Source organism: Aythya fuligula, chromosome 14 (assembly GCF_009819795.1).
Source record: "Aythya fuligula isolate bAytFul2 chromosome 14, bAytFul2.pri, whole genome shotgun sequence".
Classification (NCBI taxonomy): Eukaryota; Metazoa; Chordata; class Aves; order Anseriformes; family Anatidae; genus Aythya; species Aythya fuligula.
The window spans coordinates 14,518,625-14,535,246 of record NC_045572.1 but is presented as its reverse complement, the minus strand read 5'-3'; the positions used below and the strand labels follow the sequence as shown (position 1 = coordinate 14,535,246).

At 47.1% G+C, this 16,622-nt stretch overlaps 2 protein-coding genes across 8 annotated transcripts; one reads left to right on the top strand and one right to left on the bottom strand.

Moving 5' to 3' along the window:
- Positions 1-369: 369 nt before the first annotated feature.
- On the bottom strand, positions 370-16,520 carry HNRNPH1 (heterogeneous nuclear ribonucleoprotein H1). 7 transcript variants are annotated; one of them, XM_032196717.1, is made up of 14 exons: positions 16,237-16,520; positions 9,135-9,194; positions 8,064-8,201; positions 7,192-7,347; positions 6,856-6,999; positions 5,220-5,358; positions 4,031-4,209; positions 3,741-3,812; positions 3,528-3,667; positions 3,219-3,354; positions 2,985-3,068; positions 2,808-2,858; positions 1,673-1,765; positions 370-1,155 (listed from the first exon to the last, which is right to left on the bottom strand). In XM_032196717.1, exons 1-14 carry the CDS (start codon positions 16,283-16,285, stop codon positions 1,031-1,033), a joined length of 1,566 nt encoding a protein of 521 aa, XP_032052608.1. In that variant the 5' UTR covers positions 16,286-16,520; the 3' UTR covers positions 370-1,030. The 7 variants fall into 7 exon arrangements, with proteins under 7 accessions (XP_032052608.1, XP_032052609.1, XP_032052610.1 ...); XM_032196718.1 differs by having other exon boundaries at positions 3,528-3,661; XM_032196719.1 differs by having other exon boundaries at positions 3,528-3,640.
- On the top strand, positions 10,041-15,511 carry LOC116494703 (deoxycytidine kinase-like). Its single transcript, XM_032196725.1, has 7 exons — positions 10,041-10,140; positions 10,965-11,080; positions 11,465-11,658; positions 11,738-11,885; positions 12,468-12,583; positions 13,797-13,896; positions 15,229-15,511. The coding sequence occupies exons 1-7, from the start codon at positions 10,041-10,043 to the stop codon at positions 15,250-15,252; spliced, it is 798 nt and encodes a 265-aa protein (XP_032052616.1). The 3' UTR covers positions 15,253-15,511.
- Positions 16,521-16,622: the final 102 nt, after the last annotated feature.

Below are 16,622 nucleotides of genomic sequence, written 5' to 3'. Positions count from 1 at the left end.
GCATCCATTGATCCAGCACCTTAGCTCCAAAGAACAGAATCACCTCCCAGCCACCTCCCAGCCCCCAGTGCAGCTTTAAAACAACATCACACAGGTAAGGCTGCAGAAGCTTGGCCGTGTCACAGCCTTGTGACAACCTGAAGCCCCTTGGTGGCAGGTTTCTTTCCTAAGCCCACTTCTGGCTGAGAAACAATTGTCACTTTAATATCCCACAAGGCCAGCCTTCACATGGTAATTGCAGTTAGAAATAGTGTCAGTAGTTGACAGCAGATGGATGTTAAGAGTACTGTGAGCACTGGCACCACAGAAGCACAGTCACACTTCTGCATCTATCTATACCACAGAAGCTGAAGGTCAAGAAGAAATGAGTTCCAGTTTTTAAAAGGAAGATTTATTTAACAAGTTTCACTTAGCGCAATACACCTAAAAAGGAAGTCACAATACAATGAAAGATTAAATCAAGGCCTCAGAATTTTATACGAACACCAAGACCAAAATCCTAAAGTAGCCGTATTGCGTCTCAACACGTTTCCCCCATTAACTTAAAAAAAAGCTTTAACGTGCCTTACAGGATATTAAAAGAAATAAACTAGAACTAACATGCCAAATGTTCACTTTGAATTTCAGACACAGCTCCTATATTGTTTCTTTACAAAAAAGCATGTTTTTTTCAACATGTATTCAAAACAGTGTTGGATGTAATATGGTATAAGAGCAACATTTAACATAATTCAAACAGCTTTAACCTAAATACGCTTACTGCTTAAATACACTCCTACAACAAAACTAACTTGAGAAACGCTCAAAATTGTTTAACAGTTATAGTCTTTGCTCAACTTGGTTATTACATCCTAGATGAATGTTCATTTCTGTATGTTCAAAAAATACTGAACCTGAAAGGTTTTAAAATAACAATCCTGATTTCACTTACAGTAAAGCATAAATCACAAGCTTGTATTGCAAAACTGTTAAACTTAGTTTTTTGTTTTTTTGTTTTTTAAAAAAGATTTGACCAAAAGTCAGCAATTGGTTACATTCCCCAGCCGCCACTCATGTTGGACATGTTCGACATTCCGCCCATGCCGTTCACTCCCATGGACGCACGGTTCCCACTGCTGTAGTAACTGCTGTTCATGGCGCCCTGACTGCCCGGGTCTAGGGAACAAAGAACAAGAGCAGGTGAGCAGCGCGTTCACACATACCTGAAGGATAATCCCTTTTGTTCCTGGGCCTCCTTGTAAATACTTTCTGCTTTGCCCAGTACTGTGAATTGTCAAATTACAGCTCCGTATCCCAAGTCAGATGTGATATTTGTTCTACTATCCAACTGTCTCTGGGGATTACGCATCCTCCCCCTCCCATGCAGCCCCTGCCCCACACCTTTGTTACAGTGCACTTATACCAGGTTAGTCTCCAGCATCCACACTCCAAGTGAAGAAATGCTCAATGGAGGTCTGGAAATACATATCTCCTACCCATCTCTGAATAATTCAGCAGGCTTCCTCCTCTCCTCCCCCAGTAACAAATTCCTGCTTTGATTATTTCCCTCTACTACTCAGTCTTAGGGCTCACGCCACCCCATTTGTACAGTTACCCTTCAACTCCACGACCTTATGACCTGCTAAGCCATAGAAGGCAGCCCACCTAAAAAACACCAAATAAATGCTCTTACCGTATCCACTCATGCTGCTTTGGCCACCATATCCGCCTCCGTAACCCCCACTCAACTGCTGGTTAGCTGGGCCACCATAACTGGATTGGCTTCCTTTTAAGTTAAGGATACAAACATTAAGTACCCGCCTGTAGGTCAGCCTTCCCACTATTGACAATTCCACCCTTTAACTAACTGCTCTGTTCTGGAGATGCTCACTCTCTAGCCTACTCAATTTTCTTCCAAAGGTAGCAAAACTCAAAGCTTTGATCACATTTTTAGAAGCTTTCCTAAATCAAACAGGAACTTCCAAGAACTACAGAAAGAGCTTGTGGTCCTCAAGCACAGCAGGATTTACTTTTGCACTTTCTGACTATAGAGAACATCACCAATCTGCCTGTACAGTGCGCCCCCCAAGAGACTAAGTGCACCCAGCTTCCCACACCACCTGCCCACAGCAGCACCCACCCCTCTAGGAGGCAGGCCCCAACCTGAGGCCTCCTCCAGTTCCACACTGCTCATCCAGCACAGCTGCGCCATGCCACAGAAGGCAGGAGACCTCCACTTCAGCTTACTAACCACAGCTCTTCACCTATTACTTTACTCCCACAGAACCTTTCTGAAGTTAAAAACATCAGCACTACTTTAATCATTCTGTAATCAAAATATCACAAAAGCAGTAGGATGCCCACACGCATACCATACCTCCCGCCTCCCCTCCCACCCTCAAAGAAACCCCAAAACACCAACCACCACCTTAAAGTCTAAGAAACCAGAAAGTAAGGTATCAGGAAGGGTATCTGCTTTAGAGACAAGCCACTTAAGACTTGTTCTGCCAATGCACATTTTAGACTCTGAAACAGTTCTGAAGTTCACTAGAACAATTCACTTTCCCCAAATTTGAAAAAGGTTTTCCTGAACCAAGACCATGCTTGAATGGCAGATGACAACAGATACACCTTCCATCACCAAACTGTATTTGTGTCTCAAAATAAAAAAACAAACGGGGAGAGGGAAGATGGGGTAAATAGGACAGTTATTTCCCATTACACCGCGCTCCCAGGAGCCACCCATCCCATCACACACACTCACATTCAGCACCACAGTTTATTCAACCTATTAATAGTTGAAATGTATTCCCAAAAGGTTTATATACCTGGCAATGTGCTAGTGTTCCAATCTTGAACTACCCCTTCCGATTCCTTGACTGTGTGATTAAGACAGAATGTTGAATTTCAGTTTTTATGCCAGGCATAGAATAAGCAGGAGCTGTACAAAATTAGCCAGCTTCGTTAAACATGAAGTGCTTTTTAAGAAGTGCAGTTAGACATACCCATTGCTCCCATCATTTGACTGCCATAGGCACCACCACTTCCTCCTGCTGTAGAATTCAAGAAGAGTTCTACGTATCTGTGTTCTGGAAGAAAAAAATAGTTTGCATGAGAGCATTTCACACCAAACTCACTGCGAGGCTGCAACGGAACGCCTGGCATTCCGCTTGCAGCGGACACAGCGCACTCCAGTCCTGCGGTTTTGTGGAGCCACGCACTCCAACAGCCGTACTTACGCATATTCGCTTTGTCTTTGGACATAGCGGCCACTGCGTCCTCATGAGTAGCGAATTCAACGTCTGCCTCTCCAGTCACTCTGCCATCTGGTCCAATTTCAATGTGTACTCTTACAGGGTTCAGAGGTGAGAAGAACTACACGCAAAACATTGAGAGATTAAAACGCACCAATATAGCGCAATTCGGTTCTACAGCAAGCTGTTCTCTCAAAAGGAACACTTGCTAAGAGCAGCACAGTTAACGCTTCCAGCAATGATCACAGCACATTAAGCTGAGTAAGGTAAGAGAACGGCAGATCTGGAACTCACGTTGTAGATGTCGTTCTCCGTCGCTCTGTAAGGCAGACCTCTCATGTGGACGCAGTGGCCGGTCGTGCTCTGGAAGGTGGACGTCCCGTCGCCGTACCTGTGGTCCGACATTCCTGCAGAGAAGAGAGTCCATTCTAGGTCTTTCAGATGTATTTAAGTTTCTGTTCTAGATGTATTGAAAGTTAGTTAGTATTCCTATTAGAGATCCCTTACCTCTTCCAAATCTATCAGAACCAAAGCCATAGCCATCGTTATACCCATTGTAGTCATCGTAACCTCCGTAACCTATGAATAGATCAGACAACACATTTATTCCAACTACAGAAAGATCCACAGGTACATATAAACACATGGCACAGAACAGATCAGGAAGTTCCGTTTTGTACAGAAGAAATAAAGCCAAGCACATCTACCAACCGGCAGTTACAAAGCACAAAGACGATCGCTCCAAGTGGTGCTGCTTTCTCACCTGAGCAGCTCCCTCTTGGACTTCATAGACTTACCTCCTCCGTAAGCTCCACGCCTCATTCTTTCCAAGCCACTTCCTCTACCAAGACTGTTGTATCCCCGCGTCAGACCAGGCCTGTCGTAAGGACCTGGTCTCTGCATTGCCATCAGCTTGCGTGGAGGGTCATAGTGAGTGCGCACTTCTGCTCGGCTGCTCTTGAAGATCTCAATGTACCTAGAATGTGTTTCCACAGGGAGTAGTCAGTCGTAAATTCCTTCCACAAAAGACCTCACAATTTTACATTTTTACAAGACATTTAGTCATAGCCTTGAAACTGGCAGTAGATTTTAAGCCAGATTTCTTTACATTATGTAGGCAATGACGTACTACTAAAACCACTACTTTACTTTCAAATTAGTGTATTTTCAAGAAATTACGATTACTGAAGGGTTTACATGCTCCTCATACATCACAGTATCCCAGCCTTAAGGGTGGGGGAGCAAGACTGATTCCCCACCCCCCTCCCCCAAATTTAAGGTGTTAGTCAAAAAATGTAGGAGGGACCAACGTCCACTCAACTCAGCACTGTTTTGCTCATGTGGCAACATAAACAGAGGGTTAAAAACCCAGCCTCCACCAAGATTTTAACCCATCAGGATGCTACAAAAAGCTCTGCATGTGCTAATGAACCCAGCCTATGCTTCAGTGATTCAGCGTAGGCAAGAAGTGCATGCTTCAATGAAAAATAGTCACAAGTAAAATAGAATAAAAACCCTTTGTGACAATTTCTTGAAAGCTATGCTTATTACATTGAAGATTAATAAATACAGTAAGAAAATTTGTTACATTTCAACTTATATAAAACAAGTTTAGAAATTATCACATTTTCTTATGGTAATAAGAGTACTGTGCATGTCTTTAGAGCTAAAGGCGTAATTGGTGCTATTTGAGAACTTAAAGCCATAGTCTCTCAACTTTGTTGCTTTCAAGCTATCAGTTTTGCACTCCTCCAGTATTGTCGTGTTTTCAAAGCATGGTTAAGCTTAGCCCAGTTTTCTCCTCGGTTTTGGATCAATTTAGACAGTCTGTGTCATATGTACAGTAGTAATACCTTTAACTTGTGACCGCGTTTGAGACCAATATCCAAATAGAAATAGTATTTTTAACACTTTCAGAAGAGAGAATATGGATTTAATTGTTTACCATAAGAAAAGTGACATATCCAACCAACCATCCATCCCCACCTGTGCCCTATTCTTTCCTTGTGTTTCTTTAGAGCCTTTTCAGCTATTTCCTGTGAAGCAAACTGCACGAAGGCCTCCCCCGTACTCCTCCCCTGGAAGTCCACCGGCAATGTTATCCCATTTGGCACGATTTCCAACCCTTCAACCCAAGGACAAATAACCCCAGTAGGGGGCAATATTAACATCACAAGCCCAGTCATGAGTTTTTCTTATAGCTTTAAATACACCAGAATTTTAATATTTGTAAGAGAATGGTATGCTGATTCTAGAACACTAGAAGAAAAAGCATGTCAACAGAAGAAATCCACGATCGCATACCATTCAGATTACGTTCTTAACCCACCCTGCAGAGCACAGCCAAGTTCTGAGTGTCAAGTACAACCCCTCAGATAGGGCATCTAATGCAGGGTGCATTAAGAAGTTTACAACTATTTAAAACCTCTTCAATTCCGTGAAGGTATTTAAGATGAATTTTTAAATGTAACAGATTCAAACACAGCAAGTTAAACAACTTCACATTTAACAAGTATTTTTTTTTTACTAGAAGTCAGGTTAAATAGTCTTATGCAAATATTAAGTTTCAGTATTATTTTTATCGTTAAATAAAAATAATGAATTTCAGAAGTATTAGCTTATGAACAGAAGAGGTACACTTCGTATATTAAGCAGAGTAACAGCATTTAAAAGTTTATACCACTTAGCCACATTAAAAAAAAAAACAACTTAAAATGCACACGCTTTGGAATTGTTCTTGTTCACATTATTACTGAGTCAGAATACACAAAAAAACAACTTCTGAATTTGTAAAGCTAGCAATATTTCTAAAAATTTAAAAACAATAAGCTTGATCATATCTAAAAGGCTTGTTAAGGCAAAACATTCTAGCCAATTTTAACAGAGTTATTACTTCAAAAATACTGACACGTTCAATCCTAGGTAAGTGAACAGATTTTATCCTTAGCATTTTTAATAGCATTCCAACTGCTAAAAATAAACATACAAAAGCTGCAAGAAAGTGAGAATTAAGGGTCAACACAAGACATTCTCTCTTCATCCATAAAGACTTTAAGCTATACTACCTTCAAGGGCCTTTTCCCCTGGGAAGTGGGGAGGGGGGGTGAAAAATCCATACTTGAGTAGAGTTCAGCAGGATGTTTTTTTCCCCCTGGGGTATTACTCCCTGCTAAATGTTTAAAAAATCATGGGCATGTCATGGTCTTCCTCATCCTGCTCATTATACTGGGCCCAGTGCTAATGGCACTCTATATCCTTCACAGAAGAAGAAAATAGCAGCGTGAACTAGCTAAGACTGGGTAGAAAGATCCTCTTACTTGGTCACTTATTAGAAAATGGGAAAAAAAAGTTTTCTGCTTACTTACATTTATCCTTACTTGCAACAGTATGCCACACTAAGTGTGAATTAGGACAGCTTTTGGAGATTTCCTTGGTTATTTGTTAGGAGAGAACTTAAGAAATCAATCTCTTGAGCCCAGATAACTAATGGAGAAATACTTATTTACTTTTATTACACGTCACTGTACTGTTAAAATACTACCGGGCAGAGTGCTTTTGGGGGTTTGTGTGGTTTTAAAGTATAGACCAGTAGTGCTACAGCTAGTACTTTTACCCCACATACCTGAAAAAAACTGTACAATTTCTTCTTTACTACAGCCAAATGGGAGTCCTCTAAGACGTACAAAACCATCATTAGCCGTATCAGGGCTGTTGGGACCAGTATGCTTCAGAACCCAATCCATTTCAACGTTGTTTGACTTGAAAACTGTAAAAGGCACTTAGAATTAATGCATTCTGGAACACTCAACTGTTTTAAAAGTCATTTGCCTTGAAACTAATCAAGTTATGATATTCAAGTCCATTTGTCCTTTCACATGCATTTTAAAGACAAAACAACAGTTAACAAAAAACCCATCAAGTACAAATACATCTAGTCAGTTACTAGACCGAATCAAACCTTCAACATATCTGTGTCCCATGGTTTCTCTGTCCTTCTTCAGTGCCAGTTTCACATCCTCTTCTGATTCAAGCTCAGCAAATGCTTCTCCACTTGGTCTGCCCTCCCTTGTGTAGATGAAACGGATACCTAAAGCTCCATTTAGAATTTTGCAGTCTAAAGAAAAGAAACAGGGATTGATTTCATTTTTAGAGGAACACAATGGCTTTAAGTTTCAGATAACCTAAAAGGAAAAAATTACTTTACTTCTACCTTTGTCTTGTAGTGCACTTGTTACAAGTTTATTGGTCCTTGTCTGGAAGATAAGGGCCTGGCTAAAACGAACTTATCCTTCTCTTCTAGTCTACTATTAGGAAAGTGTTAGGGATAAATACAAAACCAGCTATTTTTAAAGCTTTGCTGCATCAAGACAAGTTAAGTGTTCTTTTGATCATAGGTGACTTAAGACTTTCTGATCAGCATGAAGCAAGTTAAACAGTAAAAATCAAGCGCAGGCATAATGAACTAAATCACGACCAAATACCTTGTACCAAATTCCTGAAATAGCAAACCTATTACAGCAGCAGCAAGAATTAAATTGATTTAATTAAGCTTGAAACAAGAGTTCTGAGATTTTCCCTCAAATTTCCCTCTTCCACCTGCTCAAGAACACAAGGCAAAACACAGCTGCAGCTACTGGTGTCCTGCCCCTACTAACTGCAGCATGGCTGTCCACACTGCGTTCTAGCTATGGCACTTGATTCTTTACAAACTTCACTGGATACTGGAACTACTCCAAAACTTCTGTGACTGCTCACTGCAGTATTCCTGCTGCTGTAGCTTCCCCTGAAAGAACCCTGTCCCCAGTCCCCCATTCCCTCAGTTCCACTTACCAGAGAAAAACCTCTGCACCTCCTCAGTGGAGCAGGACCAGGGCAGCCCCCTCACTTTCACCACATATCCCTCGCTGCTCTCCGTGTTCAGCATCACATTGGAGGTCAGGTTGGGCTCCGCCTCGGTCTCTGTGGTAGCTGGAGAAAACCAAAGCGCGCTCTTTGAGACGCTGCAGGGCACGGCCACCTCCCAAACCCCCTCACAGAGAGCCCGGCGCCCCCCGGCCTGCCCGCCCCCGAGCCTCCTCTACCTCGGACCGCTGCCCGCCTCACACACACACAGCCGCTCCCGCCCGGCGCACGCCTGGCCCACCCGCCCGGCCCGCGCCCAGCCCCCATCCCCGCACGCACACATGGTGGGGCTCCGCGCTGGTTCTAGGGCTCCGAGCCTGATCCGCTGTCCGGAGAGCGCCTAGTCCCGGTCAGGCGGCAGCAAGCGGGCGAGCCTGTGGCGAGAGCGCGCTAGGAAATGGCGGCGGGTGCTCCCGCTTCCGCTGGGCCGGCCCTTCCGTCGCACCAAGCGCCCCCCGGCCCGATCCCACGCGCCGCCCGACGGCCGGCAGCCCACAGCGGGGCGGCGCCGCGCTCCTGCCCGGCTCGGGGCTCAGGGCCCGCGGCCTTGGGGGGCGGCGGCGGCGGCGGCTGCGGGCCCCGCGTTGTGCTTGGGGACGGGGCGCGGGGCGCATGCGCGCCGCCACCCGGAGGGCCTCTGCCCCCCCTTCCCCGCGGGCCCCTCCTGCGCATGCTCAGTAGCGCCACCGCGCCGGGCCGCGCACCCCTACGCACGCCTTCCCCGCGCCGCTCCCGCCAGGTTGCGCATGCGTCCTCGCTAGGCTACGCTTCCCCCACCCCCCCTTGCCCCCAACCCGCCCCTCTGCCCCCCACCCCGTCCCCGCGGGGCTGTGCGCATGCGTCGCCTGCCTCCTGCGCTGAACAAAGCCGAGGCGCTGCCTCCCGCGCCCAGCCGCCGCGCATGCGCCTGAGAGCGGTGTGAGGCGCGCGGCGCTTCCCGCCCCCCGCAGCCCCGGGCACGTCTGGCTGCACGAGAGGCGAGCGGGAAGCGGCACTTACCAGCTTCAAAGGCTGAGGCTACCCCGCGTGAAACAATCTGCTCGCTTCGGTCACTGAAGCCTGGTGTGTTTGTAGGAGATGGGGGGAAAGAAGAGACACGGGTCACAATTATCATAATGAAAAGGAACCTCGAACTCCCTCCCATCTCCTCCAAACACACCGGACCGAGCTCGGTCTCGCCCTGAACCTCCCTGGCACGGAGACGAGCAGGTACCGGGGGTAACCGGCAGCACAGCCTCTGGCAGCGGCACCCAGACGTGTTAGCCAAGCTTCCTCAACCCCCTTCCTTACACCACCAGGACCAAGCAGCTCATGCCTCAACCACCGCCCACAGAGCACCCATGCCAGGAGTTAAAGCAGGCTCTGAAGCCCTGAGCATGCCAACGCTGCTGCTGGAATTGGAGCTGCGAGGCAGGGCCGCTCCCAGGGCACCCACATATATTTCATTCATGCATGCTTCCTTTCCAGTCAATAACAAAATTAACATACAGCTTTAGGTTGAGATGCTTCACTGACTGCAAATTTGCATTGCCTCTTATTTCCGTAAATACGTAAAACATTTAATTTATCTGATCACAATTCAGACTACAAAAAGCAGGCGGCTTTTTTAATCAAAATGCTCTGGAATTGATGTCTGGAACACAAGCAACATGGGGAACTCTTCGAAATTGATGCAAATCGGACCAAGTCAAGCAGTAACTTCCTGAAGTAAGCCACTCTTAAATTTCCCTCGCTCAACACCCAATTCAAAAAAGCCCTGCAAGCAGAGGCTGGGCGGAGGCAGGAGTGGGGGGAGCAGGCAGAGGCTGCGCGGGAGGCAGCAGGAGGCAGCCCTCCCCTCCCGCCCACCGCTTGGCGGGAGACTTAAAGCGGGCAGGAGCAGCCGGCTGCCCTCAGCGCTCCGCCATGTCCACCCCTGCCAAGCGGCGCTGCTGCGGCCCCAGCGGCTCCCTCGACTCCAGCTTCCAGAAGCGCCTCAAGAAGATTTCCATCGAGGGGAACATCGGTGAGCGCGGCGGCGGCGGAGGGGGGGGGGGGAAGGATGCCTCAGGACAGGGGAGCCCTGAGGGGATGTGGGTAAGGCGGGTGAAGGGGAAATCCTCCTGCAGCCCCACTGACACCGCGGGATGGTGGCAAAGGCACCTTCGGGGGCCTGACAAAGGCACCAGCCCCCGCGGGTGGCCTCCCGCTGCTACCCGGCCGTCCCCACTCATCTCGGGACTTTTGGCAATCGGCGCCATGGCGGGGGGCAGGACCCCGCCGTCCCCAGCAGCCTCCCTGCCCGAGGGCAGCCCTGTGGCCGTTACAGCGGGGACACGGAGCCCCGCTGACGAGGAACCACCGGGGACCGGGCACGGAGCCAGCGCTCCCCCCCACCCCCCCTCCCGGCCCTTCCCTCCCGCGCACCCCGGCGGCTGCTGACGGGGCACCGGCCGCGCGCTCCCGCTCGCCTCAGAATCCCCCCCCCCGCGTGCACGCGCCTCCACAGGGCAGACGCTCCGCGCATGCGCGCAGCCTCCCCGCTCTCCCGCGGCCCGCCAACAATGAGGCGCCAGCCCCGCCCCGCGGGCAGCCTGCTCCTAAAATGGCGGCTGCGGAGGTCCCGTCACGGGGACCTCCGCCTGGCGCCGCAGATAAGCGCCGTTTTCTCGGAAATCTGCCCCATTTTGCTCCCTCTGGTTCTGCTCCGAGCTGCAAGCACGCAGCTCGGCACCTGCCCGCTGCCAAAAGGCGGCCCGCAGCCTCCTACACCTCACAACTGCCGCTGAGGGTCGGTCCAAAGACCACCCTAATGCACGCCCTGAGTAAAACTTCAAAAATCTTTTGCAGCTGCGGGGAAGTCCACGTTTGTCAGGCTACTTGAGAAACACAGCGATGAGTGGGAGATAATCCCTGAACCTATTGCCAAGTGGTGCAACATTCAGACAGCTGAGGATGAGTACGAGGTAGGTGCACCACACTCGGGAAGCGTGAGATGGGCACAGGAACTGAAGGGACTGGCCAAGGAACACGGCAAGATTCACCTCATCAGACACTCAAACTGCTACAGCCACTTCGCAAGATGCCATTCCATGCATCTGCCAAGTAGTCATCCCCTCACTCCACAGAAATAATTCTCAAAGCCAGTGAAAGACCTATTCTAAAAAAGCTGTCAAAGACAGCTTTTCAGTTTAGAAAAATTTTGTTTCTGTGCCAAAGTCATTTCCTTTTTAGGAAGGATCACCTACCAGAATTCTGGATTAAGGGAAAAAAAACCTGCAAATATACCAGGAATTAAGCCTTGTCCCCAAAATATACTTGTTATTAAGTGTTCTTTCTTGTCCCTCTAGGAGCTTTCAACATCTCAGAAGAATGGAGGAAATCTACTTAAAATGCTGTACGATAAACCCACAAGATGGGCTTATACTTTTCAGACTTATGCTTGCTTGAGCCGAGTAAGGGCACAATTAAAACCCGTCTCAGCCAAATTACATGAAGCAGAGCATCCAGTGCAATTTTTTGAGAGATCTGTGTACAGTGACAGGTAATTACTCACACTGCAACCAGTATAAGTAGTTTGATTTTGTCATTCCTAGCATGACACTTAATGCCTTTCCTTGCAGATACGTGTTTGCTTCTAACCTGTTTGAATCTGGAAACATCAACGAAACGGAGTGGACCATCTATCAGGACTGGCACACTTGGCTTTTGAATCAGTATGAACCTGATATAGAACTGGATGGCATCATCTACCTCAGAACCACACCACAGGTACCCCCAAGTATATCCATGACATACTGCAGTGACTAACACTACACTAGCATTGCATTCTTCAGAAGTTACAGGAAGCCTACGGTAACTTCACATTGGATTCAGAGATCAAACTGAACACCCTCCTTTCTGAGCTGCTATTTTGATGCCAGCAACACTGTAGTTAACTAACATCTACCACTCAGCTGAACAACTTTCTGCATAATGTTTCACTTCCAGATCACAGTGTATGTGAAGGAAAACCTTTTATGTAAGAACTTTTTTCTTAGCCAAGGATTTAAGTGCTCCTTGTCTAATGCTTTTGACACGTAGTTTCATCATAAGGACTGTCAGTTGTCTGCTTAACACTGGCATACTGAACATCCCCATATCCAAAGCAAGTCACCCAGCAAAAAACACTAGTTACAGAATAACCTGCAGTTACCCTCATGCATAACTGAACATGTACTATTTGCTATCTTTTTTTTTTTTTAAAAAAAAATCTGTTAAGTATTAATTCTTCTGATTTAAGGACCAGCTAATCGATTTAGTTCATTTAGCCTTTTAACACATTATTAATGTCCAGGCTTGCGTTTTTTTCAGAAATGCATGGAAAGGCTGCAGATGAGGGGAAGAGAAGAGGAACAAGGAATTGAGCTCGAGTATTTGGAAAACCTCCACTATAAACATGAAACGTGGCTTTATGAAAGAACGCTGAGGTATGAACCCATTTTCCCTATACTACCAAAATAGCTTTGATCTGTTACCATAAAAGCAGCAGAACACTGAAATCAAAAACTAGTGGCTTATTCAAGCTTCAGCTTACAGGCAAGGCTGTTTTCTACCTCAGCTTCCAGTTCCAGTGTAAGGGAAGGCAATGTCCCAGCTACCTTTAAACTAGGGTGATTGTGTTTCAACAGTTATCAGAAGGCTTTTGGTAGTTAGTATTATACACAAACTCCCCAGTCTGTGACTAAGATCTCTGCATACCTCCCTCCTCACTTTCCTATTGACTCATTAGCTTTCCTCACATAAGGATCTTCTGGATGTGAATGCAAACTTCATATTCTCCCCTGCAAGAGCCTGAAATACTTTAGTGAATGGAAAGCAGCAGGTTAAACATTACCGACTGCACCACTTGACATTAGCATATATAACAAAAGAACATCGTTGAAACATTCAGGATGTTCTTGATAGGCAAGCATGCCTTTTCAGCTGAAATAAAAGAACTCCTTCCAGCTGGAGTACTAACAGATTCAAAACAATTCCAGGAAAAGTATGTTAGATTGAACCTTGGTCACATCTGCTTTCCGAAGTAGAAATTTCATGTAGGGCGACCCAAATGCTCGGGAGACAAATGCACTGCAGTATTGTGGCATTCTGGGAACATTTACATTGTGTACTCATTCCAAACTCATGAGCAAACATTTCCTGTATTTTTAATAGGAACACTCGGTCTGCAAAACAACGTCAGAATGCTGTTCAGCACACTTACTGGACTTCAGAAAGGCTTTTCAGACATAGGAAGAGGAAAGATGCAGTGGTTTAGGAGAACTAGAAACAAAAGCATCTAGCTGCACAGCTACTGCTCTCTTCTGCACCTAGCCTGTGGCCAGAACTGTCTTATCTTGCAGCCATTTTAAATACCTTTCTTGTAACCTGTTAAAAGATGCCATCCCCATTAAAGGGTGCTGTAGAACTTCATCTTAGGACATGGTTTAGCAGCTAACTACTATGGGTGCAGGGGGGATGTAGGGCGAGAGGCATTTTCCAGGAAATACTGGTTGAAGTAGGATAAGTCATCAACATCCCAGGTGCATGGGATAATCTGAGCAGCACTGCACCCCTAAGATGTCTCAGAAAGCAATTAGATCATGTAGTAAAAATAGTATTAAGGACTGTGTGTAAAACAATTTTGCTCTCTCATAACAGAGTTGATTTTGAGAACCTTAAAGAAATCCCCGTTCTCGTTTTGGATGTTAATGAAGATTTTAAGAATGACAAGATTAAGCAGGAGTACCTAATTGATGAGGTAAGTAAAAACATTTCTTTGCATTTTTTTCTGCAGTAATAGCTCCAAATTACCAAATAGAAGTTCTTAAAATTCTACTACCAAACTGCAAATTTAGGAGTCATGCAGTAGTAGCTTAGGGCTTGTAGAATCAGTCTCCACCACAAAGGTGCAGGAGAGGCTTTTCCCTTTCCTCCATAAAAGGATTGAACCCCACAATATTATACTCAAGCTTGAAGCAGTTCACAGAAGAAAAAAACAGTATTTTTCAAGAGGGGCAGGTGGGGGTGGGGGGAAACAGTGCACAGTAGCTGCACTGGAGTCAGACTGCTCTCTGCCAAGTCTGCACTGCCATGCGACTCATTAAATAGTTTACACAATAATACCATCCAATTCATGTCAGCCATGTTGTCTTTAGAAAAACCCTAGGCAGCTTAGAGCTATTTATGCTCCTTCGCATTCTAAGGATCTAGGCTCTTCCTGGACACCTCACAAATGCCGAGATCAGGCGTAGTTCTAAACGCACGAAGTGAAACTCGTAAGTAGGGAAGGACGGCCATTAGAGGAAACAGTGAGAGGTCACGAGACAAAATGGTGTTTGCCAATTCTGTGGGAAGACAAAACTCAGGGTGGTGAATTCCCCAAATAAATCCTTCATTTGTGTGCCCTGTCCACAGCAAAAAAAGTAACATGAAATACCCCATTCTTGGTCAAGAATTTATACTTCTACATCCAGTATCGGTCTCCCAAGTAATGGGGGTGGGGGCACGATGTTCAGTCAGGCTACTACAGGAGCATTTGCTGTGAAGTTTTATTTTCATGGAAACAAGCAAACAGCAGCTCTGAGTTATGAGCTGCTACCCACAGGTATTATCTTCCCTTTAACTTTGCTTCACTGAAAGGCCACCACTGTTGTCTCCACTAAAACCCCTTCAAGCCAGCATTATCAGAAGCCAGCTCTACTTTCAGTTTAGGGTGGGGGCTAAAGGGTACAGCACTGTGCTGGAACTGTCTGGAAATCAAGCCCAAGACCTGGTAACAATTTCTTTTTAGGGAAAAGCTACTTAGTGAAGGCAAATCCATTTGCTTTAAAAAAATAATATGCTGTGAAGCATTCCAAAAAGCTACCATTCTTAAGTACCTCCCATCTTGCTAATAAATTATTTAGGTTGCTTAATTCTACCTAGTAACAATATCGAAGTGCATTTCAGATCATGAATATGTACAGGCACAACAGTACTGGAAACCGTACAGGAACAAATCCTTTGTTCCTAGGGAAGGGAAAACCCTAATAGGGTTTTTGTTGTTTCTTTTTAAAATGCATCAGATATAATACAGGCTCTGTTTTCACAGGTCAAATCTTTCCTGACTTCTTAAAGAAGATGAGAATTGAGAGGAACATCAACTGCTCGATATTCAACAGTTAAACCAGTGTTCTAAGACAATTTAAACTAGATGAGGAATTACCCTATATAAAAAAGTGCTTTTTCTACGTATAAATCATGTATTACTTTTTGTTTGTCTGGACTGTGTGGTTTGCTAGAATTTACGGTAGAGTTTAAAGAAACATGCGTGGGATGTTTTGGTAATGTATTTCGAGCATATTCTATACTGTTTAATAAAGATTTTGAACTAACACAGGCTCAGAACCGACTTCAAGCACAGAGGAGTTAGCCGGTTATCAAGGGCCGACAACCCAGTAAATATAGATAGCAGGCGCTGGGGCCGGGTTGTTTTGCAATAACTGGCATAGTTCACCATTTTAAGACGAGACTGTTATGGCGTCCAGCAGCCTTACTTTCAACTTCTGCTTTACCGAGCAGCCGCTTTCAACCCTTTTACCCTAAACAACGGGCGGCACTGCAGTCGCGAGCGGTACACCTGGAACAAACTGCAGTTTAACGGCATTTCCCTTACGGACCCCCCCGGGAACCAACGGAACCCCCCCACACCCCCCCCCTTGCTTTTCCACGAACACGATCGCGGGCGGAATCCGCCGGGGGGGCACCTCCAAACCCCGATTTCCCCCCCTAAATCCTCACTTCCCCCCCCCCCCCCCCCCCCCCGGTGGCTGCTCCCCCCCCCCACTCCGCCACGCGGCCGGGAGGGGGTGAAGGGAAGGGGGCGGGGGGGGTGGACGGGGAGCGGCGCGCGCACACCGGGCCCGCCCGCGCCCTGCCGCCCCCCGCCGCCAGCAGGCGCCAACGCGGGGGGGCCGCGGCCCCGGATCGGGCGGGCCCCGCCGCCCCTCCCCCCACCGCACGGCCGCCCCTCCCCCTCCTCCACACCGCCTGCTCGTCCCTTCCCTTCCCCTTCCTCCTCCTCCTCCTCTTCCTCCTCCTCCGCCCCCCCGCCGCTTACCCAGCCCGGGGATCTCGCCCTCGGTCTCCTCAGTGTGACAGGGATCCATCTCGGCCGCGCCTTCCCACTAAGGGCCGTGTGGAAAAAAAAATAAAAAAAAAAAAAATACGAGAGCCGCTCTAAACCAAAAAAAAAAAATAATAATAATAATAAATCAGCGAGTGCCGAGAAGCCTCCGCGGCGGTGTGGGACCGGGGCCTGCCGCCTTTGTGCCGCTCCGCTCTGCTCCCGCGGGGATGAGGCGCGATGCAGCCGCCGCCGGCCTGCCCAGGCCCGACCCGCCTGCTGGCTGCTCCTGCGCAGCGCCGCGCACCGCCCTTATATAGCCGCCGGCCGCGCTGCGCAGCGTCATGACGTCACGCGCCGCGCGAGCCCGCCCCCCCCGC